The sequence below is a fragment of the Nansenia antarctica genome, assembly GCF_963989245.1.
Source record: "Nansenia antarctica genome assembly, chromosome: 4".
NCBI lineage: Eukaryota > Metazoa > Chordata > Actinopteri > Argentiniformes > Microstomatidae > Nansenia > Nansenia antarctica.
Window position 1 is genome coordinate 59,540,279 of NC_137689.1, and position 26,180 is coordinate 59,566,458.

General features: G+C 42.5%; 1 protein-coding gene across 1 annotated transcript; it reads right to left on the reverse strand.

Moving 5' to 3' along the window:
• Positions 1-518: 518 nt before the first annotated feature.
• Positions 519-20,727, reverse strand: fgf10a (fibroblast growth factor 10a; the record flags this gene model as incomplete). Its single annotated transcript, XM_080529034.1, has 3 exons — positions 519-713; positions 4,156-4,259; positions 20,373-20,727. The coding sequence occupies 3 exons, from the start codon at positions 20,725-20,727 to the stop codon at positions 519-521; spliced, it is 654 nt and encodes a 217-aa protein (XP_080385160.1).
• Positions 20,728-26,180: the final 5,453 nt, after the last annotated feature.

The following is a 26,180-nucleotide window of genomic DNA, read 5'->3' on the forward strand; positions in this document are numbered from 1 at the left end:
CATCTGACTCACTCTATGGTCCAGCATCTCTCTCTCGCATGCACCTCACCCAAGTGCTTCCAGTACATTTGTATATCTTGCCTTTAACATGGTCACTAATCTGAAGTGTCCATATCAGTTCCTCATATGAGTTAGTACAGCATAAATAACTGCATCCACAGTTCACACAGACAAATACACACAGTACACTCTGTCATTTGACTCTTTCGTGACGGTGTCCCTTTTTGGTCCTCTTAATTCCATATTTGATCCGACATTTCATCCATTAAAATTATTTTGGCACAGAAAAATGTTTCATATTTTCTCCTGTGCTGACTTATAACTTAGAAAACAAAAACAAATATGTAACATCAGTCAGACTCCATTAAAATGAGTTTAAACAGTTCCTTTACATAGTGCCTTCCTTTTAGAAATAAATGTCTTTGCAACGAAAAACTCTGTATGATGGTGTCTCTAAAGGTCTCTCCTCAGTGCAGTGAAACGTTCCCGGGGGGGGGGGGGCATGTCCGATGCCGTGGCTACACCACCACGATGGGCAGGAAGTGGGTGGCTGTGTTTTTCCTTCGCGTTTTCTTGCCCCTCATGGGCTTGCCATTTGTGCTAAGACCCACAAACATGTGCTTCTTCTTGTTGCGCCACTCTGCTGAGGCGTAGGTGTTGTACCTGTTCTCTTCTATCCGCTCAGTCAGCCGACAGTCAACACCAAAGTCCCTCTGGAACAAACAAAACAAGACAAACATTGTAAATGGGAGATTCCAGGTAAATGGTACAACAGCTCTATCCATCAATCAACTTTCTGAAAACGGAACACAAAAGAGGGGCTTCTGAGCTGGACAGATGGAGCCAAATAGATTTCATAATATCTGGAAAGCTTCAGGATGCTCTACAGAGCTTGAACACACTTGAGATGATTTAAAACTCCTCCTTATGTGCCAGGGTGGACTTCTGTTTGCATCCACCAGAAGGTACATGGATTGAAGTGTTTACAGTACAACATTAAGCATGCATACAGTGATCAGAAAATCAAGAGGGCTTGAATTTGGACTTTACAGAGAGCAAGCGAAAACATTGAATTGTATTGTAGACTAAATTAATTGTCCAAGTTTTCCTTGCATTTCTAGCATTCTCATATGTTGACATGCTATTATTCATATTATGCTGTAGGCTATAATATATACAGTAAATCTCCCAACCATTATTCTGCAACAAATTATATTTTCACTGCCTTACTGCCCGTATCCAGCGAATCATTTGTAGTTGCCAACAGTAAGCACTGTTATTTTTCGCCCCTGTCCAGCATAACATGTCTCATCGTTGGTTACAAATGAATCACTTTCATATGTGTCATATCATTTCTGTAAAGTTTGGGAATGGTGTGCTCAACTCGATATTTGACAACTTCTTTGGGTGCAGGTAGCTCATTTATAAAGGAAAAAATCTGCACTCACTAGAAATACTCTTTAGATATTTTTCCTCACTGGAAAAAGGTTGAAGATCAAAGGAAGAATAACATGTTAAACAAAATGCGTTGTTTTTGAAATGTCTGTGTGGGTTCTATTATGTTGGCAAACCCAAGAGGAAATGAAAAGTGAGGATCACAGAACACAAAAGCAATATAAAAAATCGTGATGATAAGCCCCCAGTGGCCAAGCAATTCAATGAGGCCACGAAACTATGTAGGCCGAGATTTTTTATTATTGATTTATGGAATGCTATGAATTACAGTATACTCTATTTAAATATTATATATTACTTTATTGTGAAGCACTATATGGATGTGATGTAATTTACAAATATATGTGACTAGAATAACAACAAACAAAGAATGATAAAACAGCTTTTATCCATGGATTTTATTTTGTAAAATTGTAAATAAAACAACTGTACAGGATTAAATGCTTTCATGATACATTTCAGTATGCCCCATGCAAAACATCTTGGTGAAAAGCGCTAGACAAAATATACTCAATATATTATTATTACTGCTACTTCTAATTTCCAGTAAGATGCTTCATACTAGGACCTTCAAATGTAATACAAGCACACTTAATTAGCTCCATTGGCCTAAAGGGGGCGCTATAACAAGTGTTTGAAATTGCCAACTTTGAAAGGCTATAACTTCCACACCCTATGACCTTGTCACCAAATTTGATACGTAGGTCCCCTTCATCATGATGAACAAAAAAGCCTTGATGATCATGATGGATTTTAAAAATAATAATAATACCTAAAACACTATGGCTTTTACAGTTATCTGCACCAAACTTGGTATGTAGCTTCAATGGACTGATCTTCTCACAGGATCAATTTTGTTTACCATTTTGAACAAACAATGAATTGTCCCGGGAGCAAGCCTCTTACATAAATGGTTATAAGTCAAAGACAATGAATCTTATCATATTCTTATTGCAATTATTATTGATATTATTATTATTATTATTGTTATTGTTATTGTTATCATTATTATCATTAATATTATTATCTAGGGTGATATTCTAGTTGATTATTAATAGTCATAATTTTAAAAATGATAATAATAGTATACATTGCAAAACTAATAAAATCTTGGTATTTTAGCCCATTTACCTTATTGCAGCATGGTATGATTTTTTTTATTTTAACTTTTTCAGGATCTAAACAGTCAGTATAGGGGGAGACTTTTGTGAAAAACGTCTGACTTTCATGAAGCATTTGAATTACTTCAAACCCTATTTCCCTCAAAGTGAACTTCACCATGACCTGGATTTGCCAAATGTGTGCCTTTCATCCATAGATTCTATTCACACATGGCATTAAAGCATTCTGATAGCCTCACATGTTCTGTACAACATGATGTAATAACAATTGATGCTTCATACTGTATACAGTAGATTATTATGAATTAGGGGAGTAAATGGGGGGGAAAGGGTTTTAGTTAGGGTTCACAGGGTTAATATAGCAGATGCTCACATCCAGATTACCCAGTTTACCAACAATAAGGCATGTTAATCAAAAGCATTGATGCAGTTTGAGTCACAATGGCAGTGGTGTCCATTGGGCTTTAAGAGGCTGCTCTTGTCATTGTAGTGTCCTAACTAGGCACAAAAATGGATACAGTTGTGATCCAGTAAAGAATGTTCCTTTTCCCAAAAGCTCTTTAGCCACAGCTGTTCAAATTAGTTCCAGAAGTAAACTGAATGTTCCCAAAACATATGAGAATATTTTGTAGACACTGTGTAGCTTTCAACTCACGTCCGCAATAGCAGTCATTGTGTTCTGACCACCACCCATTACACATAACCACTAGTGTGAACAATGTATCAATGAGAAACATACATAATTGCATGTTAATCAGTAAGTAATCAAATTGGAAGTGTGATTGAGACTACATACGCCACTAGTGCTTCACTGAATGAGTGACAGTATCTGGTTCTGATAGTATAATACGTCATGTGAATTTTGTTTCAAGACCCAGAATGGTTTTTGGGTCTCCATTTCATCTGATTTCACTACTGTGAGAGACGGAGTAAAGCCTTTCAGTCTGAAGTCTCAGATGAAGTAGTGTGAGAGTAGATGAAACAGTGCCGGTATATCCCTGGAGGGGTTTCAGTAGAATAGAGTGGCTGTAGTATTGTGTTTCTTCCGTCTGAATAGAAGGGGAGCACTAGCATGGTGTGGTACATGGGAGGATTTCTGTGTTTGGGAGAGGGGCAGTGAGGGCCGTCTCGGCTTACTCTCGCCAAGACGACAACTCTTTTGGCAAAGCCGACTTCTGCTAGGGGATTATTTACGGGCACTGGAGTGGAACTGTCCTTTAAAACAACCCCAGGCTTCTCCGAAGGCCAGAGGACAGGGAGAGGAGAGCTCTCACAGAACATCAAAGGAGTCAGCTCCTTAGGAGAGTATAGGATGGAGTAGAGGACTGCAACAATAAGGTGGCAGTTTAAAACACTACAACTCTGTAATGTACGAGTGTTCTGGACGTTGCATTGGTCCAAATGGGTGTTTGAGTAAGAAATACATCATTATTTATAAATGTTATATTTATATAATATTTCTCTCCTCTATGGGTATCTGGATAATACCATGAAGTATTAAGTAGAGTGTCCTATTTATAGTACTGTATCCAACATGGATATTATTGTATGTGTGAATCTCAGGGTAGCCTTTACTTACCGCGCCGTACAACTCTCCTTTCTTACTGATGGCCAGGTAATAGTTACTGCTGAGCCCCTTGATGGCAACAATCCCCACATCCACTGATTTGATCTCCAGCACACCTGAAAGACAAACACAAGTAGCAGATATTAGTTATATGATTATGCTTGTATATTGGGCCAATACACTGAAATGATAAAATTGCTGTGATCATTTTAAAACAGATTTGTTTTATTTTATGATGAGGTACCTGTTTTATCACCAAAAGTAATCTATATTATTATTGTTATATTCTAGCACGTAGGTCTGTGGATTAAAGAAAATGGTACAGCTATCATATATCAGCTAATATGTTTTAAAATCCCCTCATTCCCTTTTACACTATCTCCAAAAGAAGGGAGAACTCATCTATGTTGGAGTCTATTGCGTTTACTGAAACCACTGAGTCATTGACAGGACTGAGTCTGTGTTGGCATAGTCTGAGCCCACTGAGTCATCTACAGTATTGAATCTGTGATCATTTAGTCACTCTGGGGCCTAGTCACACTCTTACCCCCGACCATGTTTGAAGTAATCCGACTCATTTTAGCTTGAACCCCCTCCGTAAACCACAGCCCTGACTCTATGCCTGTGTGTGTGTGTCTCTTTGCCAGTCATGGAGAACGGACAGGCTCCGCCATTTCATCCTCTGGCTCGAGAGGCATTGGCGGGACTAAGCTAGGAAAAAACATTTCTTTGGTTTTGTTTGTTTTCAGAGCAGAGTGGCAAGCGGGGGGGAAACTGAAATGTCCATAACAGTTTGCATTTTAAATGTCTGTAGAATCCATTACTGGTGTAAGCTGTGGTAACCAGTCCCTTTTTTCCTAAAGTCAATTACATAAACCCATAAAGCTAACAAGGGTTAGATGAAATTATCTTTTGCCCCATAGTAGTGGAAGTGGGTCTTCTACAGGGAGGTAGTCGTTCACAGGGTGCATCTACCTATGGTCTAACCCCAACCTTAACCCAGAGAGTACCCTCTACCCATGATCTAACCCCAACCTTAACCCAGAGAGTACCCTCTACCCATGATCTAACCCCAACCTTAACCCAGAGAGTACCCTCTACCCATGCTCTAACCCCAACCTTAACCCAGAGAGTACCCCCTACCCATGATCTAACCACAACCTTAACCCAGAGAGTACCCTCTACCCATGATCTAAGCCTAACCTTAACCCAGAGAGTACCCTCTACCCATGCTCTAACCCCAACCTTAACCCAGAGAGTACCCTCTACCCATGCTCTAACCCCAACCTTAACCCAGAGAGTACCCCCTACCCATGATCTAACCCCAACCTTAACCCAGAGAGTACCCTCTACCCATGATCTAAGCCTAACCTTAACCCAGAGAGTACCCTCTACCCATGATCTAAGCCTAACCTTAACCCAGAGAGTACCCTATACCCATGACCTAAGCCTAACCTTAACCCAGTGCGTAGCAGCTGTCAGAGGACATATGGACATAATTGCCTTACAAGGTGGCCTTCGATTTGTGTCATCGTCGCTTTCACTCCTGGGACAGACATTTGTAACATTGTGTTGTCCTGGTGTGATTTTATGGACCTCTCCAGACAAGGGGATTGTGTTTTAGGAGGGCTGTTGCAGGATTCTTTGATCAGGGGTAAATTGCTAAGGCATTTCGCTGTAAGTGATGGTTCAGACAGTCATGCCCCTACTATCCATATCTACCTCTCTCTATGCTCCAATGTCTTTTTCACACACTTACATGGTTGAAAGTAGGGATAGAAGTGCACACACTGATTAAATAATTATTGTATTTGCAGTGACACAATGTTTCATCTCACAGTGCCCTTGTCAGGGCACCATGTTTAACAGTTTTGTGGATGAGAATGTCACCGTAGTTCAGCATTCATTCATAAAGGTTCAGTGTGCATTTATTGAAGGGAACTTGACCGTGTGTCTGACTGCAGCGCACACATTTGTGACAGGGTCTGGTGAAAAAGTCCTCAAGTAGGGAAAGGTACTTTTTCAGTTTTCCAGTTCCAGATTATGAAAGTGCAGATTATATGCTTTCAAATGATGTGTCATACATTGAAATCTGAAAATAGTTGAAGAAGTGTTTATTTGAATGTTGGTACACCTCAAACCAAATAGTGGAGAAACTCTCTCTGAATCACAACACACGCGAAACAAATGCTAGTAGCTAGCAGTTAAAAGGAACATCGCTATGAACTAACCTCATGTTTAGCACATCACAAACATGCTGATAAAACATCAACATGCTAAAAAGACATAACTACACATAATTAGATGATCATACAGTCCTTGCTTTTGAACACGTCCTAAAACGTACATTTGTTTACAAGCCATGTATCACTTACCTTACCTTCACTAATTATAAGTATTTAGTGATCCTGAAACTGTTGTTTGTTATATCGAGTGAGCACTTCAACACTTAAACTTTCCTAATATGCAAAAAAATGGAAAACACAAAAAGAAACCTTTTGGTCATTTTGCACAACTTGAGAATTGCTGACCTTTCCCCCAGGCTGTGTCACATTTTATTTTGCTTGACTGTCACAGGCACACCAAAAACACCATTCACACGGGGCATAGACCCAGGTAACTCCGGGGTATCTCCCTGGTCACGTTTGGTTTGAATGGATCCACCTAGTAAATTCTGACCCGGGTCTCTTTATTCCCAGCCTGAGAAATTCTAACATATCGGCTGCTTCTCAAGCTGAAGAGCCTCCTCCCTATTTGCTGCTTCTGTATAATCTTGAGAGAGCCCTTGCCTACAGACTCAAGTTGCAGCTATTGACGATGGCATGAGGCTATCTGGCTCGCAGTTCCTCTGCCTTCCCTCAAGTTCATGAACAGGGGATGAGAAAGGGGATGACAAGAGAAGAGAAATGTAATGACAGTCAGTGGGATTAGTGCAGAATAATCCCTGATCAAAGGGAGAGAGAGCGAGGGAGAGAGAGAGAGAGAGAGCGAGAGAAAGAAAGAGAGAAAGGGAAACAGAGAGAAATAGGTTAGGGCAATTGATACTTGGATTAAGAAATGTGCATGAAAATACACACACACACACACAGACACACACACACACACACACACACACACACACACAGACACTCACCATTCACACTGGTGGAACTTAGTGGTTCAAAAGAGTTCTATGCATGCTCAATCTCCATTTCTACGCTTGCAATGTCAAAATAAGATCTATCTGTGCAGTGTTGAAAGTCAGGCACCTGTTTTAGCCATTGGCTTTGGGTCGTTTGATGTGGTGCATTAAACCAAAACCCAGGGCTCTTTTATGACCCCCTTGCTAGTCACCAGAACCCTACCTCTTTCTGCACTCAGCAGTTGAAAGGCAGGGGCTGCAACAAAAGGCTTAAGTTGCAACAATACTCTGTCTGATGGTGGTGCAGAACAAACCGTCGGTGGAGTGACACTTCCTACTACTCACTGTTTTAATCTCTTGTCAACCCCCCGACTTCACCAACGTTCACTCTAGAAGGGTATATCCCTCCTATTCTGTATTTCTTATCATTTGCCCCTGCCCCTCCTCTCTCTATCTCTCTCTCTCCCTCTCTCCTGGTTCCTGTCTCTTTCTTCCCTGCTTCTCTCTTCATCCCCCTCTTGTCATAGACCTCCTTTCTCTGTTCCTGCCCCACTCTGTTTCTCTTTTGCAGGGGGTTGTTTTTTCTCCCTCTGCTGTTGGCATGTTGCCCACAACCTTCATTTCTATTTTGTAGGGGGTGACTTTTAAGTGCAGAGCAACAGTTTTATGACCAACATTGAAAGTGCAATAACCAGAGTTTTCTTTAACAAACAAGAACAAAAAGGTGCAGACATTCTGCAATCAACATTTTTCAGAAATTACGCCGGAAAACACCTGTGTGTAACAGAATTGTGTTACTTTTAAAGCTTTTAGGAGAACATGGTCAATTGCGGTCTTCGTTGCTGCTAATGAAGGGTTAAACGTAAGTCTTTAGGTTAACTCATCCCATGAATGTGGTTCACCGCATCACCTCTTCCACAAAGATACTGTAAAGAAATGTGTGAGTGGTGTAACATGATCCTGAGGGTGTTTCAATGAGCTCAGGTAAAACAAGCATTTTTTTATTTTATATTTTGGTTTAGATAAGGTATGTCCTTTGTGTTTTAGCTCTTCTTTTATCTTACAGTAACTGGATGATGCAGTTTCATTTTTTGTGTCTGTCTTGATTTTGGTTCTGATTCTGTTTTGCCTATTCGTTTTGGCATGTAGCTACTATTTATCACTTTGGTTGGTTGTGCTGACTCAGTTCTGTAGCCAATTGAGGTTCTGTTTAACCTATGTCTGTGGGTTGGTTCAGCTGGCTGGGGATAGCCCATACTGTATACTGTACTGTTCCATTAGGTGGTCGCTTCAACTATGTTGGGTGGCTCCCTCAACCATTGACTTTTACCCTTGGCTCAGCAGGTGACCTCAACCCCCAACAATCCCTGACAAACCCCCTATCTCCATGGAGAGCCATGTTTTCTTGACAAAGTGACAGCATGCACATTATCGCATCTTGTCATAATTACCTCAAACCTCAGCACTTTCACATTTGTAGTTTCATCCAGCTGACTTTACTACGGAGCATCCCACATACTATGGGCTGGTACAGAAAGACTGAGGCTGGATCAGAGGTTGAGGGAAGGTCTGGGGCTGGCACTGGAGGACTAGATGACTGGGGCTGTGGGACTGGGATTGGTTCATAGGATGTTTGAGAATGAGGTTGGCACTGGGGGACTAGAGTTGGATTTGGGCTGGGCAAGTGCTAGTTCTAGATGATTACTGTGATCAGGGGGATTGGATATGGGGGCTAGTCTTGAGGAGTGGTACTGTATTGTGGAGAGCTGAGAGGTTGAGGAGCTGGGTTTTAGGCTGGAGGGGTAGTAAGGGGCAGCAAGGGGGGACTACAGGGTTAGTGGTTGACCCTAGGCCTGCTCCCAACAACAACAGTGGTTTGCACCTTTGATCTGGCCTCCATAAGCCTCTGGCTCCCAGGCCCCTCAGAGAACTAGTCTCTCTATAATACTTTCGTCTCTCTATAGGGAGTCTGGTCTCTCTGCAGAGGTCTGCTCTCTCAGTTTTAGGGCAGGCATCATTGCCCTAGGAAGAATGGTCTTCACCCCCCCCCCCCCCCCGCTTCCAAAACACGGCCAGTGGTGACTCCAGATGAACTTAAGGTTAGAGAGAGCTGTGAAAATGCTTCCGCTGTTTATCTTAGGGTCCTTTTGAAGATTATAATGCTGAAGCACACATTGTATACCACACAACGGGTACAGGGGAAGCTAGTGGAGGCAGATTCAGTGAATCATTTTAATGCATGAAACAGAATGAGGGACTGTATCACGTATTTGATACCATTCCATTCCCGATTTCTGCCTCCACCAGCCTCCATTGAACTGGTTGCTTAAAAAACATTTCCTATCATATATTGTAGCATACCATTGAGATAAGATGATTCTGATCTATTTTAACAAGAGGAAATTTACATTTTAGAGGAAAATACTGACTATTGAATGCATCTCTACATCACATGGTAATGAATTCTTCAAGCCCCTCTGCCAAAGAAGAAAAAAAACTGTTTGTCACATTGAAGAGTGTTCGGTTTCTGGGTAAGAAACTGTTCTCCATCCTCTGTTTTCAACAATAACAAGTTTTATTTGCATTACATGAGGTTAGGGTGACTAACATCTAAAGCAAGAGATCTCTCTGCGAACTGGCAATAGCTTGATTGACGATATGTCAAATTTGCTGTGACACAAAGAGTTCATACCCATGGAACTGCTTCTAACTACTGTTAGGGGAAGAAGAAACTCTACATCTTCTGGCAGACAACCCAAACTACATTGTTGAATATTATACTTTGTAAGTGATGAAGAGTTGGGGTGGATAAATGTGGACAACAGGATTGTCCTTAGATAGACACACACAGAAGGATGGCCCAAAGGTTTCTGCCAAAGTTTTCGTGGGATTTTTTTTACTATCCACTGTCACCAAAGCGTACTTATATTAAGGTTTGTAATGTCAAAAGTAATTAAAAATGTTTACCAACTTCCATTCAACAGCTATTTATGTTACACCACAATGGACTAGCTCGTGTTTCATGTGTTCCCTGAACATAATGTATTAGAATGCTGTAAAATATTTTCCCAATCAATTTAGAAGGCGATTTACTGTACATGATATGCAAACATTATGACATTTCACATGAACAACATGTTAATGATATGAAAATCATATCAACCTGTAACAGTATTTTTTCATTTCTTTGTAGGTTGTCAGGTTATGATTTCATTTCATTTTGCAGACTATTGTACGTCATCCGTATCCCACAGCCAATGCTGTTTTCTTTGCTTGAAACATGCATACGCATCACTCTTACCTCAGGGATGAAACATTGAAACCACACTGTCAAGCTGTATATGATTTTAAAACTGGCAGCACAACATGATAAAAAGCAAATACAGAGATTCAAAATAAAACAATCACCTGAGCATAATGTGATGTTTCAAATACCAAAGAGCTTAATCCAGGCCAACAGATAGCATTCAATTTCACTGAGACCGAACATTCTCATTTGCATGGTTTGAGATCAGCTTACCATGCAGAGTAATAGGACCACTGTGTATTATGTCATGGTCGTTTTGAGAGCCCTAATGAAATTCATAGTGATTTTTGTGGTGGTATCCGAAGAAAAACGCAGTCATCTCAAGTAATGCAATTCCTGTAATGTTACTGACTTTGATGGTATTGAGCCAAAGCTTTGCCAGTAGATGTCAAAGTGTGTCACTGGGTACTGAGTGCTGCTGAACATATGAATATGTATTTATGAATCTAAACTGGGGTGGGCCAGTGTAAGGTATTTTAGAATTTTGCCATCATTTTGCATTTACTGTACTGTTGCCAAAGCATGCATACAATAACACTTCATTTAAGTAAATGAATGAAATAAATGCTCGGACGATTATTGGAGAGTGGCACAGATTAGAGGCCAGTGTTAAAGTGTTTGTGAAGTCAGAGACTCAACTGTGTGTGCTGAGACAGATGGAAGTGGGAGAGAGTCTTAATGGAACCATCAAAGGTAGCGCAGGGAGACCAGAGCTCTGACCAGGGAGGCATCTGGACGGGCTGTTTGAAAGAAGCAGGGGAGGAATGCCGGCTAATTAGCCGTTGCGTGCGTGAGAGGTAGGGGTGTGTTAGTGTGTTTGTATGTGTGTGTGGGGGGGGTTGCAATGGTGAGGGCTCAGGGGGGACTCTCCTGAGCCAACTGGTGGCTGGAGCAGTGGTCCTGGATCTTGTCCGTCACAGATCCTATATCCCACCCCCCACTGCTTTACTGGCTACTAATGCAGCAGGTTCCCTGCAGTGGGCAGAGTTTTGGCCAACACTCGACCAAGGCTTCTCTATCTACATGGGTGCCTGCTCTGACATTTAAGTGGGGAACTGGAACCTGTATGCCGCCACCATGTGCATCTGTAGGTGTGTGTGTGTGTGTGTGTGTGTGTGTGTGTGTGTGTCCGGGCATGCCTACATGTGTGGGGGGGTGTAAAAGAGTCAGAGAGAGAGAGGGAGAGAGATAGGGTTGAGAGGGAGAGTTGAGAACGAGAGAGAGAGAGAGATCTGATCTGTATTGATTTATAGAGGTCTTGATTCAGGTTTGAAAATAATCTAAACTACTTATTTTTTGCCACAACTGAACCCCCGAGAAAAGGTTTCACATCATGCAAGGCAATGTTTAAACACTGTTTCTATTAAACATTTAAATGCAGAAAGCAAGAAAGTTTCCCTATTTTTCTGTGTGGTTGACTTTGACCAAAGTAGCTGGGGACAGGGGATCAACTGAGGCGTCTCTCTCTCTGAATCACAGTCACCCTTTCCCCTATTTTCAAATCATTATTTACATATTTCCTGTCATTGCTTCCTTATATTTGGCCACCAATCTACTGTTCTGTCAATCATCGATTCATCAGAACATTTCTGAAATAAAACACAGATTTCTGGAGTGAACCACAGTAAACCCACTAGCCGCTTCCCTATTCTGCAGCCTCTCACATGTGCAAACTCCTATGTTTAATTTCATATGAATCTATTAATCTGATGATTTCTCCACACACACACACACACACACACACACACACACACACACACACACACACACACACACACACACACACACACACACACACAAGGAGCTCTGGCTCCAGCATGATAGTAAGTTCTCCCTGAGACCAACACTGGCACAAATGACCCTCTCCCCTCTCCTCTCAGTAATGGGGGCAAAGGTTAGGCATACATCTGGACCTCCATACCACCAGGTTGAACTTTAAATGGGGCAAGAGAGGGGGCCTACACTAAATGGAGAGGTTTGAAAGCCAAAGCTTACCCCTGGCCAACCTTTGCTTTCATGCTTATTTGATTTCAGCCATTGATGAAACTTTGTAAATAATTGTTTGTCCTAAGAGAGGTTCAGATTTGTTTAGCTATGAATCGTACATGCAACATTCTACATGAATTTGCTCTTAAACGTTATACTGGTGTGATAACGTAATGCTGAAATGTACTTTATTAAACAACATTGTAGTTACTGTGCCTGTCATATTTTGGTTTACAAGCTGGAAATAGTGTTTAAAAAAAATTCAATAATAATAATAATACACACATGAAACACAAGCTTGTGTGTGAACACCAACTTGAATGGCTCCAAAAGCCCAATTGTGATTAGGGTTTGTTGTTGAATGAAAGATGTTTGAAGGCAGACACAGAGTCATGCAGATATGGCTCTGGGAGGACCTGTCCACTGCAAGTGTCGACACTCTGCTTTCGACGGGAAGGGGGGAGGGGGTGTTGGTATTGAGGTTCAGGGGGAAGTGTCCTGTGCCAGTTTCTGTTTTCAATTATTGCCTGTTGGATGAGTCTGCTTCCTCCACTGATGGAGGGATGAGGCTGAAGGAGGGATGAGTCTGCTTCCTCCACTTTTAAAGGGATGAGGTTTGGGGTGGGTTATGGGGGAGGGTTTGGAGGTGATGGGGACGGTGTTAGGGATAGGGATGGGATGGGAGATGGTTTCGGGCGGGCGGGGGGGTGGAGTGGAATGGATCACTATTGAAAATTGTTACATGTTTGAAATGAAAGATTGTGGAGGGGGCGGTTGTTATTGTATTCAACTCAAATGCATCACGGTTTGTTCTTTTGTGTTGGGGGGCATACTATGTGTTAAGACTACAGTGACATTGTTACAGTAATAGCTATGCTCAATGACCAAGACCACTGTGAATGAATTGGGCAGATACCAGGGGAGTCTGGTGGAGGTAGAAATCGGAGGACAGGCTGAAGATACATGTGTGATATGGAATTTACCAACTGCAAAAAGTAACTCTTGTCTTGGACGCAAACTCATAATAAACCTTTTGAATTCCCAGAACATACCATGTCAGTTCTAATTATAAGTATAAGAAGACAGGACATAGCCGTAAATTTGAGATGCCCAGCTATACTGCTGGAACGCATATGCTGCGAAAAAAAGGAAAGACATTTTTTTACCAAAAAGCTGATGGTTATTTATGCATCAGAAAAGAGAAAGTCTATGAAGATGTTAGGGTCACACAGAATGAAAAGAAACACTGACACTAACCTTTACATCTACCTGGTACATCTACCACTCCTCATAACTCACTTTTATGGCCTGTGAAGAGATTTCCCACAAGAACCATATATGGGCACTATGACCACAGAGGGAAGGGGAGAAAGTGTCATCCATGTGGTGTAGGCCTCTAATAAAACACACACACACGCCTGCACGCACCCACACACACACACAGACAAATAAGACGATACATATTAATGACTAGTATGATCGATACCTCTACTCATTGACTGTGTTTACATGCACACCATATTCCTGTATTAAACGGAACATTATGGTGTGCATGTAAACGTAGTTATTGTATTTCAGGTATCTTTCATGTGCCTGGTACGGCAGCTGCACAGCCCCAGACCGCAATGCTCTACTGAGGGTGGTGACCCAGTCCATCACAGGCTGCAAGCAACCAGCCATCCAGGACATTTACTCTGAGAGGTGCAAGAGGAAGGCTGAAAAGATCATCAGGCAGCCCAGCCATGCCTTGTTTTCTCTGTTACCTTCTGGCAAAAGGTACTGGAGCATCCAGATCTGGTCCAACAGGCTCCGGAACAGTTTCTACACCCCCGCCAACCCCCAGAACTTCTAACTTAGGTCAGATATTACGGCCCCCTCCTCCTTGAGTTTGAGCTCAATACTATTTGAGTAAGTAAGTACCGGTAGTAATTTCCTTTTTTACTAACTGGTGTTAATCATTGATTCATTGATATCATTGATTGTCCTAGGAGTTCGCCCACCTGGTGTTGTTGATTAGACGACAGAATAAAAACCAAGAGCGATTTACTCGATATTTACTTATACCCAGCCTTCCAATCATACTGTATGCTAAAACAACACATGTACACAGCTCTTTCCCTACCCTCTCATCCGTTGTATTGATCATGATGTAATGTGTGTGTGTGTGTGTGTGTGTGTGTGTGTGTGTGTGTGTGTGTGTGTGTGTGTGTGTGTGTTAGCTACATCATGATCTACATGACTGGGGCAACAGGTCTCCAGTCGGCTGAGGTCACATTGAACAGTTCTCCCTAGCTGGTTCACATGTTAGTTAGCAATCTTTGTAGTGAACTAGAACTTGACAAGAGCATACTGAATGAAGTTAGGCTTTGGGGGCCAACGTTACTCTTTTGAGAGTCTATGGTCTATGGTGCTAATCGAACAGCATCAGGTTAGACTGGGGGTTGAATGAGGTGAGAGGGGGATGGATAGTCACAGGTCTGACCTCTGTGTGATGTACAGCCCACAAACTTGACAACATGATTGGAAAGAGTCTGCTCTGGGGAGTTCAAAATCCAAACTGCAGTTGAACCCTGAACTGCAATGTCTCCTCCATCACAACTGTCAGGGTCTAATGAGGCTCATTAGCAACACATTCACTGGGAGGGAATTAAGTCTTCAGGTTGCAGTACGTTGTTCAGTAACACTTTATTTGGAAAGTCCCTCTTGAGATGGTTTATAAATGTTGAACCAATTATTTACAACTGTCCACAACTAACTACCCATTAGCGCTAACCCTAGCAAATTCATTCAAAAGAGTTGCCAATTGTTGTGATAATCTGTAGACCATCTATAGGGCACTGTCCAAAGTGTAGTGTGTTGTTCTGATGCCTATGCTGTAATTACTGAAGTAACAACGATGTATAAGCATGTTGCGTACACATTTATGAACTATAATTTAGTAAGTAGCAATGATGTTGGTGTGGTGTAACATCAATCTTCTATAACAGTTTCTGATTTGGTCAGTGTTACTGTAAGTCAAGACGCATATCAGACTCAAGACTCAATGTATTGAATGTTTGTTATCTTAAGCCCAATGCACACAGCGTGCGATTTCTGTTGCACGACAACATTCCATTTTGAAGTTTGAATGGAAGTCTATGAGAAAATCGCATCCCAATGCACACGGCCCCGATTTTAATCGCACGGCGAAAATTCGATTCCATTCATGACAACAATGGAAATTATGGAATGTTGTCGTGCAACAGAAATCGCACGCTGTGTGCATTGGGCTTTATGATCCATGATTATTTTTTGCACAAATGTACCAAATGTATGGTGAAAGTGTCCAAACTGCTTGGTGCCAAGTATTTTGGCACCGAACGTTTTGGTTGGCTCACATTTGCAGTGGTCATAATATCTTCAAATTACCACTGTGTGCATAGCTGTCTATGCAGATAATTAAGTTTAGCCGCCTCGGTGGAGAATAAGGTCTATGAAACCAGTGTGACAAAGTGATCCCAAGCAGATGGATTCTGAAAGGGGAATCACACAATATGGCCAGGGTTGGGTTTCAAATGGCACATAGATAGCTCTTTTGTGGAGGGCTGAAACAGAGCGAGAGAGAGGGGCTGGGTAACACACCAGCGGGGCTACAGCACAGACCGGAGCACCAGAGGAGACAAAGAGGCCCTAAGAACCAGGATTTGCACCGAAGCAGTGTCTTTTCCAGACATGATATGTAGAAATTCATGAGTAGATTTCATGAGTTTACAGATCATGTCTTGCATTTCCTGGTCACAGGTGCTATACACCTTAAAATGTCTTCACGTTGTTGGCTTGTGTTTCCCCATCACCTCTAATTCTGCCTGTAGTTTACACACTTTCAGTCTGGGCATTTATGCATCTTACAGCTCACTGAATACTGTTCTACGGATGTCAGTCTGGGCATCTATGCATCTTACAGTTCACTGAGTATTGTCCACTGGATGTACAGGCACAATTAGGGTATCACCACACATCCTGCCCTGTCATACACAACAGTTAACCAGTGGAAAAAAGACTTTTCGTTACTCTGTTGTAACATGCGTGTACACAGGGTTGTAGCAAGTCATGGGTATAAACCTTATCGTTCAATACAGGTCCTCACCCATACATGTGATGTGCTCAGAGTTAGCATAATAGTCTGCATATACTTGTGGGCTCGTTGTTGCAGTTTTATAGGTTTTATAGCCATAGGAAATATTAATTCTATAGACAAATATATCTAGATTTGATTTGGAGGCAGAGAGTGCGATTTCCAAAGTCTGCAAAAGTTCACAAAAGGCATTTGGCTGCTAGTATACTTATTTTCAGATGATCAATAATAACTACAGTAGTCAATTAATTCATTACCCTACAGCCATGGTTACCATGGTTACAAACACTTGGAAAAGCCTTTGGCCAAAGAAACATGAACATCCATTGGCAAGATCCTTAAAGGAATACTAAACATCAACAAGTCAATATAAGCTTGTCATCGGGATATCTATACATCAAATAATTATATATTGGGACCATACTTCTGGTGGACTGATGAGAAATATACTTAAAGTACTTTAAAGTATGGCTTGAAATATAACTGACCCACAGAGATGCAAATGAATAAGAGTGTCCAGTGATTATTCTGTCATTCTCAGGAGGGATTTGTCATCGGCCTTTTAATTAGCAGATCTTTCATTGGTCTCCTCACTCCCCCATACATAAACATCTAATCTCCATACATAGCCACATCAGAGGTCTAGACTGAGCAATTCGGTGGGCTGTTGGTCTTACTGTAACTCTACAGTAATTAGACTCAATTAGAGATTTAGATTTAGAGCATATTCTGCTGATATCTACTGTGAGCTGCATTTAGTTGTCAGTGTCTGCCTGCCTTACAAAGAAAGACTCATATTTATTCGCTGGAGGAACTTGTAGTGAACCTATTTCAGTGCAGGACGGCTTACAATTGGAGCCAATAAAGTAAAGGCGTTTCCTCATGCAATCTGTGTGGGCTCTGATGACAACAATCTCATAATATTTTGTTGACTTTAATGAGAAAGTGAGTCCAAGAATCCCTATTGCTTTAGTGCACAACCAGACTAAGATGATTAGAAGTGACAGGTTAGATGACTTTGCGCAGACCAGTACAATCTCACCACCGGCACTCAGAGAGACATTGGATCTATGTTTTTAGGTGCCCCACTGTGAAGGTTTATGACTGGACAAACTGCAGGGCAAGGACATAACAATCACCCACACGCACGCACGCACGCACGCACGCACGCAGGCACGCACACACACACACACACACACACACACACACACACACACACACACACACACATTCTTGTTTGAATAGAGCCAACATCTCCACTTTGCTACACTGAGACACAGTACCTCCTGTCAATGAAAGGTCCCCTTTTTACTGAACCCGACGTTTCTCCAGGTTCTCTGGACAGGGCAACAACAGTGTGAAGTCACAGTTGGAGTTTCAGGTTTCAGAAAAAATAAATAAACCAAGAGATGCTCATCACTGTGTCTGTGGCTCTTTGACACTGCAGCCGAAACAGATGGGTCTCAATAGGGAGAGACTGGGGGACATTACTGCAACCTGGTGGGCACTTCTCCTTATCAAATGATATCTGATATTTCTACATCGCTCCAGAAGACTAAAAAGTAGTGTCCAAAGTTAGGCTTTGAGCTGAGTCATTCGCACTACCCCTGAAACACACACACACACACACATACGCACACGCACACACACACACACACACACATACACACACACGCACACACACACACACACACACACACACACACACACACACACACACACATACATTCCTAGACCCTGTCTATATGTCAGATGGGACAATATTAGGGCAACATGGGATGTGAATTCCCCCCACAAGTGCTTTGCGGTGCATCTGGTTAGAGCATTATTACCAGCCAGGGCTCGTGCCTTCAGGTCATAGTGGGAGCTAATGACAACCACCATTATTCACATGTGGTGGGGCTAGTGGCGGGAAGCATTGCACACTCACACTTTCTCCTTCTCTTTCACTCTAACTGGATCTTACCACAAACATGGTAAGGTGCTCCTATTTCACAAGACACGTTCTTCTACCTTTGGCTGAAAGTCTGAAGTAGTCATGTGTCTTTTATAAGAGCAGAGGGCACTGATATTCCATGTCAAATAAAAGCTATGGCCAGATCTTAAGCCTTGAATTTTGTTGTCATTATCGACATGTATCACCTTTAACAGTTGAACCTGGAGAGATGGGCTGTCAGTGGGCAATAGTATGGTCTGGTAATTGAAATTCCTCCAGCCCCGTCTTGCCGAGTCTCAGCATAGCCGAACAGCGTCTGATTGGTCCCGCTCCGCCCGGTCTGATGGAGGAGAGGGAGAAGCATGGTGCACATGGGCACCATATGGCAAAGCCCTCTTTTATTGGGGCCACAGCGCTGGAGGAGCAGTGCACTGAACGGCCGGCTTGGAGAGCGCGCATGGCGGCCAGGTGCTGGGGAAAGCGTTGGCCGGGGTGTCTGGGGAGGAGGGGGGGGTTCACAGCACCCTAGCAAGGCAAGTGTTACGTTTTCAGCTGCATTACGATGTGCTGAGAGATCACTCTCAGCAAGGGGTGTGGGTGGTGGACCCACAGAAAGATATATACATATGCTGTGGTGTGGATCATATACTAGAAGCCCACAGATAAATGACATGTATACAACATTTATGTCATTTCACAGTGTTATTTAACCCTGAGCATCCGGCGTAAGCATTGTTTCAAAATTAAATTAGAGAGAGTTTCCCCATTTAAAGTCCACTATATTAGGGTTTATGTCAATCTTTATATTCTCATACAGTATATGTATGCCAGGCTCACATTAGTCCCTGCAAGAGCAACTTACTTACGAGGATGAAGAAAACTATGAAAGATGATGACTTTACATCTGCGAGTATAACTATCAATGAACTTACTACAAAGTAGGTTGGGAGTTTGGATCACGTACTAGAAATCCCTGAGGGATGGATGATGTTAATGTTTCAAATATTTTGGTCAAAGAGAAAAGGGTTATTTGGGCAATTTCTAATTGGTTCCAGTAGATCTGCTTTCAAGAGAAGTATACTCAGTAACTGAGGCAGACACGGGCAGGCTGCTGCTACACATGCAAAGAGAGACAAAACACGCAGCATGGTATCTGTGCCCATTGCCCACCCTAATAACACTAGAACAGACTATTGCATTAGTCTCTCAGTCCACTTTTATCAGTCCAAACATCATTTTTTACTGTGTATTTTTAGGTCTATATATGTCCGGTTTCACAGACAAGGCTTAAGCCTAATCCTAGACTAAAAAGCATCTTCAATTGAGATTTTACATTGAAAGTGTGATTTAACCCAGGACCTGGCTTAAGCCTTGTCTGTGAAACCAGCCCTATTATGTTGCCATATATGCGCCTTATTTAAACAGTTTTAATGTTTTTGTGAAGTATTGCATTTTTGTACGAAATGTGCTATAAAAATAAAGTTTGTTTGATTAATTGATTGATTGATTCAACAATTCCTGTTCGCCTTCTGTCAACCTGCATGCCAGGTACGATTTTTACAATATAATGTGTGGATGGAGGGGAAATATGATCGTATTAAATCATAACTAGATAACTATGAATATTATATAAAAGGATTAGAGACTGCTGTAATGGGAATACATACCAACCAACCCCCAACAGCTCCCAACCCTCTATAGAACACACATGTGAGAAGATGAGGCAAGATGCCCACACAAACTCAGACACATCACTGTTACTTACTATACGGGTCGTCTTTGTTTTTGGTGCCATTGACTTTGCCGTTTTTATCAATCCTGAGAAAGAACTTCTGGTAGGAGAACAGTTTTCTCCTGCGTACGTCTCCCTGGAGGTGGTTGTAGCTGCGCACATGCCGCCCCACCACCGCTGCGGCTGAGGAGGACCCATTTGCTGCCCTGGGCAAGCGAGGGGTAACGCCGCCAGCCAGTGCATTCTGGGGGCGGTGGCAGGCAGAGGGCAGGGGACAGAGCAGCAGGACTAGGAGGACGGAGAGGAGGGACAGACGAATGCAGGACCAGGTGGCGGTGGCGGTGGTGGCGACGGCGATGGCACCCTTAGTCACTGTCCATCTGCACATGGTAGTGGAGCGGGGAGAGAGACTGGAGGAGAGAGGCTCACAGAAAGGACCATGCTGGAGGGGAGGGGGGAGGGAGAAGGGCTGAGAGCGGGAGATAGCCCCGCCGGAGGGCGACCGCGACACCGACACGACTGCTGCTGGCGCTCCTGTTGCTGCTGCTGCTTATTCCCCTCGTGTTCCAAAGGATTGTGTCAACATCCATAACTCAAAACACCTCCTCTGGGAAAACAAGCGGCTCACCCCCTCCACGTACAAATCCAAAACTTCTTCCACCTCCGAGAGGAAGGATGAGAGAATGGGAGGATATACTGTAGGAAAGGAGATACACCAAAAATGTTTCATAAAAAAAGAATGAATACAAATTCAGAAAACTAAAAAGTGTTCCTCAGAAGATTAAAGAGGAACCCAAGTGGAGGAGGAAAATAGTAATCATGTAATCCTTTGCTTTCTTTTGGTGCTCTTTGGAGTTGTTCTCTTTGGTCTGAAATTACTTGTCTGTGTAATCGAGCCTCTGAGCTTGAGTGTCTCTCTCTCTCTCTCTCTCTCTGCGCTGCGTTGAGCAGTGTTGCTACTCCTCTGTCCTGGCCTCTCTGAGCAAGAGTGGGAGTGTGCTGCCTCTTTACTCTCCTCTGCTTCTCCTCTCTCTCTCTGTCTCTCTCTCTCTCTCTCTGTCTCTCTCTGTCTACTCTGAGTGTCGTGGGGCTGCTGGTGGAACTGCTTTTGGAGGCTCTCTCTGAGGTGTCTGTGCCTTGTCAGTATTCTCACCTTATTTATCTGACGCAATCTCTCCAGATGTCATCTCTTAAGATAATTGGCCTGTCTATGAAAAACAGTTGGCTTTGAAGAGTTGTGTGTGAAGTTGCTTTCTTTTTTCTTTTTGCTTGGTTGCCCGTGTGTGTGTGTGTTTGTGTGTGTGTGTGTGTGTGTGTGTGTGTGTGTGTGTGTATGTGTGTGTGTGTTTGTGTGTGTGCGTGTGTGCGTGCGTGTGTGTGTGCGTGTGTGTTTGTGTGTCAGATAGAGTAAGTGAGAGAGGCTGTCCAGCCCAGGCCCTGCCCCCTCCTCTCTCTCTCCTGTCCCCTCCCCTTCTGAGTCCAAGCCTTTAAGAGTTGCCGAGAGCAGTTCAGGAGGGAGTGAACCATGGAAGCTCTCCCCTCAACGCCTTCCTCTCTCTCCCCTCTCTTCCTATTGCCTTTCCCTCTTCTCTAGCTCAACTCCTGTCACCCTCTCTTTTCGACTTCTCTCTTTTCCTGTCTGTCGAATCTTGACTCAAATCTGCATCTGTGTCCTCCAGGTTCTCTCGTCATTTCTCCTCATGTAGTCATGTCCCTGTATGTATCCTAATAAACAACAGGACATAGATGTACAGTACCTGTAACAAAAATGAATGCATGCACAGATAAACAAACAATGATTCACAATAGAACATGTATAGAACATGTATTATCTATTAGTGATATACACCAATACTTATCTAATATCTAATTAGATGAGTCCCTAGAACCTGTGTTCTAGTACATGGCAAGACTGAATGGTAACTCCTTTTCACCACAGCAGATGATTAGACATATAAGGAATATAAGAAGACATATAAACAATGTGGGCGGCTGTGGCTCAGGTGGTAGAGCCGGCGTCTAATGATCGCAATGGCGGTGGTTCGGCAGTTCGATCCCTGGCTGGCCATGTGTTGTGTCCTTGGGCACTGAGACCCAAATTGCTCCCAATGAGCGAGTCGTCGCCTTGCATGATAGCTTGCCGCCATTGGTGTGTGAATGTGTGTGTGAATGGGTGAATGAGAGGCCATTGTAAAGCGTTTTGGAATAAGGCGCTCTATATGTGCAGTCCATTTACCATGAAGCCAAACAGAAAGGCCACTGGAAATTGTGCTGTAAAGTATTTAGAAGAGTCAACGAAACCCTTCCGTGTGTCCGCGGATTTCACCCTTAAGAATCTAGGTCTGCTGTCTGGCTCGTTGGTTGTTTAATTTCCTTTTCACATTGTCAGACAACAGCCGTATCTCCCATCCCATCTACCCCCTCTTTACCTAGCTATCAAACCGTTCTGTTATGGTGGTTAAACTGAATAGAAGTCATTTCAACCATTGCCAGGGAACTGTCATTCATGTCAAGTTTGCAACGTTCTCGTCAGATCCAGACTGCGTGTAGAGTAGCGGTGGAACCCATGGAACCAGTAGAGGTGCCTCTGATGATCGTTTTGTTGACACACTTCTTCAAAGTGTGGCATTTTATTAAATCAGTAGTGCCGGCACTAGACAGACCCTTCTTCAGACTGGGCTGACTGGGATCCCCTCACCGCTGTAAGCCAATCTGTGTGTGTGTGTGTGTGTGTGTGTGTGTGTGTGTGTGTGTGTGTAAGAGGATCAGAAAGAGAGGGTTACAAGGACTTTCACAAGCATTTTTACACACTGGGTTGGTATTGAACACTTCTGGTTAGGTTCTGGAGGAGAGTGAGATGAGCGCAGTATAAGGCATCAGTCCTAAGGTAATAACACTAAAACTAAGAGATTTACTAAGGTCAGTTCTGAGTGTCCTAATGCCTTCTTCAGGTACCTACACAGACATTGTGATTAGCATGGATATCCGGAGCCTGGCTCTCCATCTCATTAAAAAAAGGTGAGGAAGGTTACATGACGGTCAAAGGGGAAACCATACCCTAGTTGTATCATTCACTACCACCGGTCAATGTAGAGCCTCCTGTAAACCTGGTATGCAAGGAGGATGACCAGAAATAGAGGCTCTGACTGACACCTACCTGTAAAAGGTGCAGCACTGTGCAGCACTTCAAAGTTCATTTAACAGTTATTCAAGTTTAGGATAACCTATTAATTATAGGTTTACATAATGTCTGTGATAGAAGTTTGAAGACTGACCCTGTGTTGCAAAAAGGTCCTTTTAGACTCTATTGATTCACTCCTCATGGCGTCTCAATACTGTCCTGTTGCGCAGAAATCCTAATCATACTCAGATGTTGGGAGAACCAAGCGTCCTTGAGGAAAACACTTTTCGTCACACAAGAAAACAATTTGTTGGATGTTTTGATGCACTAGATATCCGGTCTCCCCTCTGAGCTGCTTAGAGGAAACCGTTGAAACAATCAGAGGTGCTGTAGATAGAGTACAGTGAGAAATTGTGAAGGTGCATCATTTGTCTAGCCTGATGTCAGCCTGGATATACTGTATGGATTTGGTCGATATTTACATGAAGCTTTCCATGAAATTCGAAACAAAGCTTTTGTAATTCTCTAAAACTGTTGTTTGCCCATTATCTTTGACATAATGTGACAGCAGCGGGTGAAGACGGGAACAAATCAGCAACCAATCAAAATGAATGTCAACATTGTTGAAAATCAATGACACACTCTCTAGTCAAGCCAAAAGATTGCAGTGCAATGGATTCGCAAGCGTTAGCAAGTGTGTCAACAAAATGTATTTCAAATGTTCTGAATAAAAGTCCGAACATTTGGTCGATTGTCGACTTGTTCCCGCTTTCACCAGCTGCAGTCACATTTGCAATGTTTGACATAATGACCCAATACTCCTTACAGAACATCGAAAAAACTGTATGCAACTGAATGCAACTGAAAGAATAGTTAAAGCTGAAAGTTTGCCAAACACTGCTACTGAATGGTTTGCACTGTATTCTATTGTTTGTTGCTGCTGAGATCAACCAGAGCTTGAGAAAACGATAAAACAGCACTATTTAATGCAATCCAATCTGTCCCTCCAGATATGAATCATTAACTTAAATGTCTGAGTATAGATGTTATCAGGATAATAACGGGACTCAATCCAATTCTGTTTCTGTGTGTGTGTGTGTGTGTGTGTGTGTGTGTGTGTGTATTAGGGATATTTTCCCCAGTTGAAAGCCATGTCAAAAGGGTTGATAATTAAAAGCACATTTATCAAATGGATGACTTCTTTCAGGAGCCAGTATCTCAGTATTGAGTGCTTCTATTGGCACATCTTCATTAATGTTCTCAGAAAGCAACACAACAGATGTTTAATTAGCTGATTGTTCGACATGACTGCGTCTGTAACTGCATTATTTGATGTCCGCCCTATGACTTTATAGTTATGTTCTTGAATTGTAAACATTGCAAACACCTTTCTCTTCAAGAGCTGCATACAGCTTCAGATGGTTAACTCTGGCTGATCTTCTAATTCCCACTGATCCCTCTCATGCAGATCCTACACTCATGCAGCATCATTTGATTGCAAACAAAGGTTGTCTATGCTCCTTGATCTTCAATGACTGCTCTGTTTCTCTCTCTCTCTCTGTCTCATTGTCATCCTCTACCTCTCATATATATATATATATATACACAGTATATACTGGATATATATGTGTATATTATCGCCCTGTGTAAGTAATGGGACAATTGGCTTGACAGGTGTTTCTGGTAAGTCAGGTGTGTTCCATCATATAATTTTGCAGACATAAGAGGTCTGGTATCTAGGCTTTGCATTTGCCTGGTGTCTGTCAACATGAAGACCAAAGATGTGTCAATGAAAGTCAAGGAAGTCCTTATTAGGCTGTGGCTGCTGCACTATGATGCTATGTGCTTGCCTCCTTGTGATGCCCTCTTTCTCTCCAGTCATCTTTTTCACTCAGTCACTCTATCACTCCATCTCTGTCTCCCCTCCCTCTCTCTCTCACTCTCTCTCTTTCCCCACCCCTCTCTCCAGGGGACCTGTGAATGGTGAATTCTGAGACTTTCCCATCATCTGATCATGAAACGCTTAGTTGCAGCTAAATGTTTCCGATGGTCTCCTCATGTGCTGTGGCCAGTGAGATTGAAGTTAACTGTTTGTTAGTAACCCCGGCACTGGTATTTCAGCTTTCACCCGTGTGTGTGTGTGTGTGTGTGTGTGTGTGTGTGTGTGTGTGTGTTTGTGTGTGTGTGTGTGTGTGTGATGACAGTTCAGTTATGTTTTAGAGTGTGAGACTGAGATACTGATAAAAGTAGTAAAGTGCTATAAGTGTGATGTAATATTGTTTGTTTTAGTTTTGTTTTCAGTGCTGACCTATAGTGAGTGACTCTGGAAAAGATACTGTTCTGGAACAAATATGGTGAACATGGCTCTTGACAATTCAGTTGTGCTGCTTCTTCATTGGAACACAAATAATGCAGTATCATCTTGCACCGATGAAAGACAGATGACAATAGAGAACAGGACAGTGTTCTATTTCTATGCAGATGACCTCCACCACGCTTGATGTAATGACTAGAAGAGGACTCATGCAACACTCAGAGACAAAAACTTAAAATCCAAAATAGTAAATAGTCTTTACTTCAAAAATGTGACTGCTCCTGGTGTTTCTGGACACCTCTCGGAAATGAGAAAGACGTCAAATTCGTCTTTAAAGTTTTCTTTTTTTTTTCTTCAGATTTTCGTTTTTTTAGCTAACATTCAACTCGAAGATGTGAAGTACCCA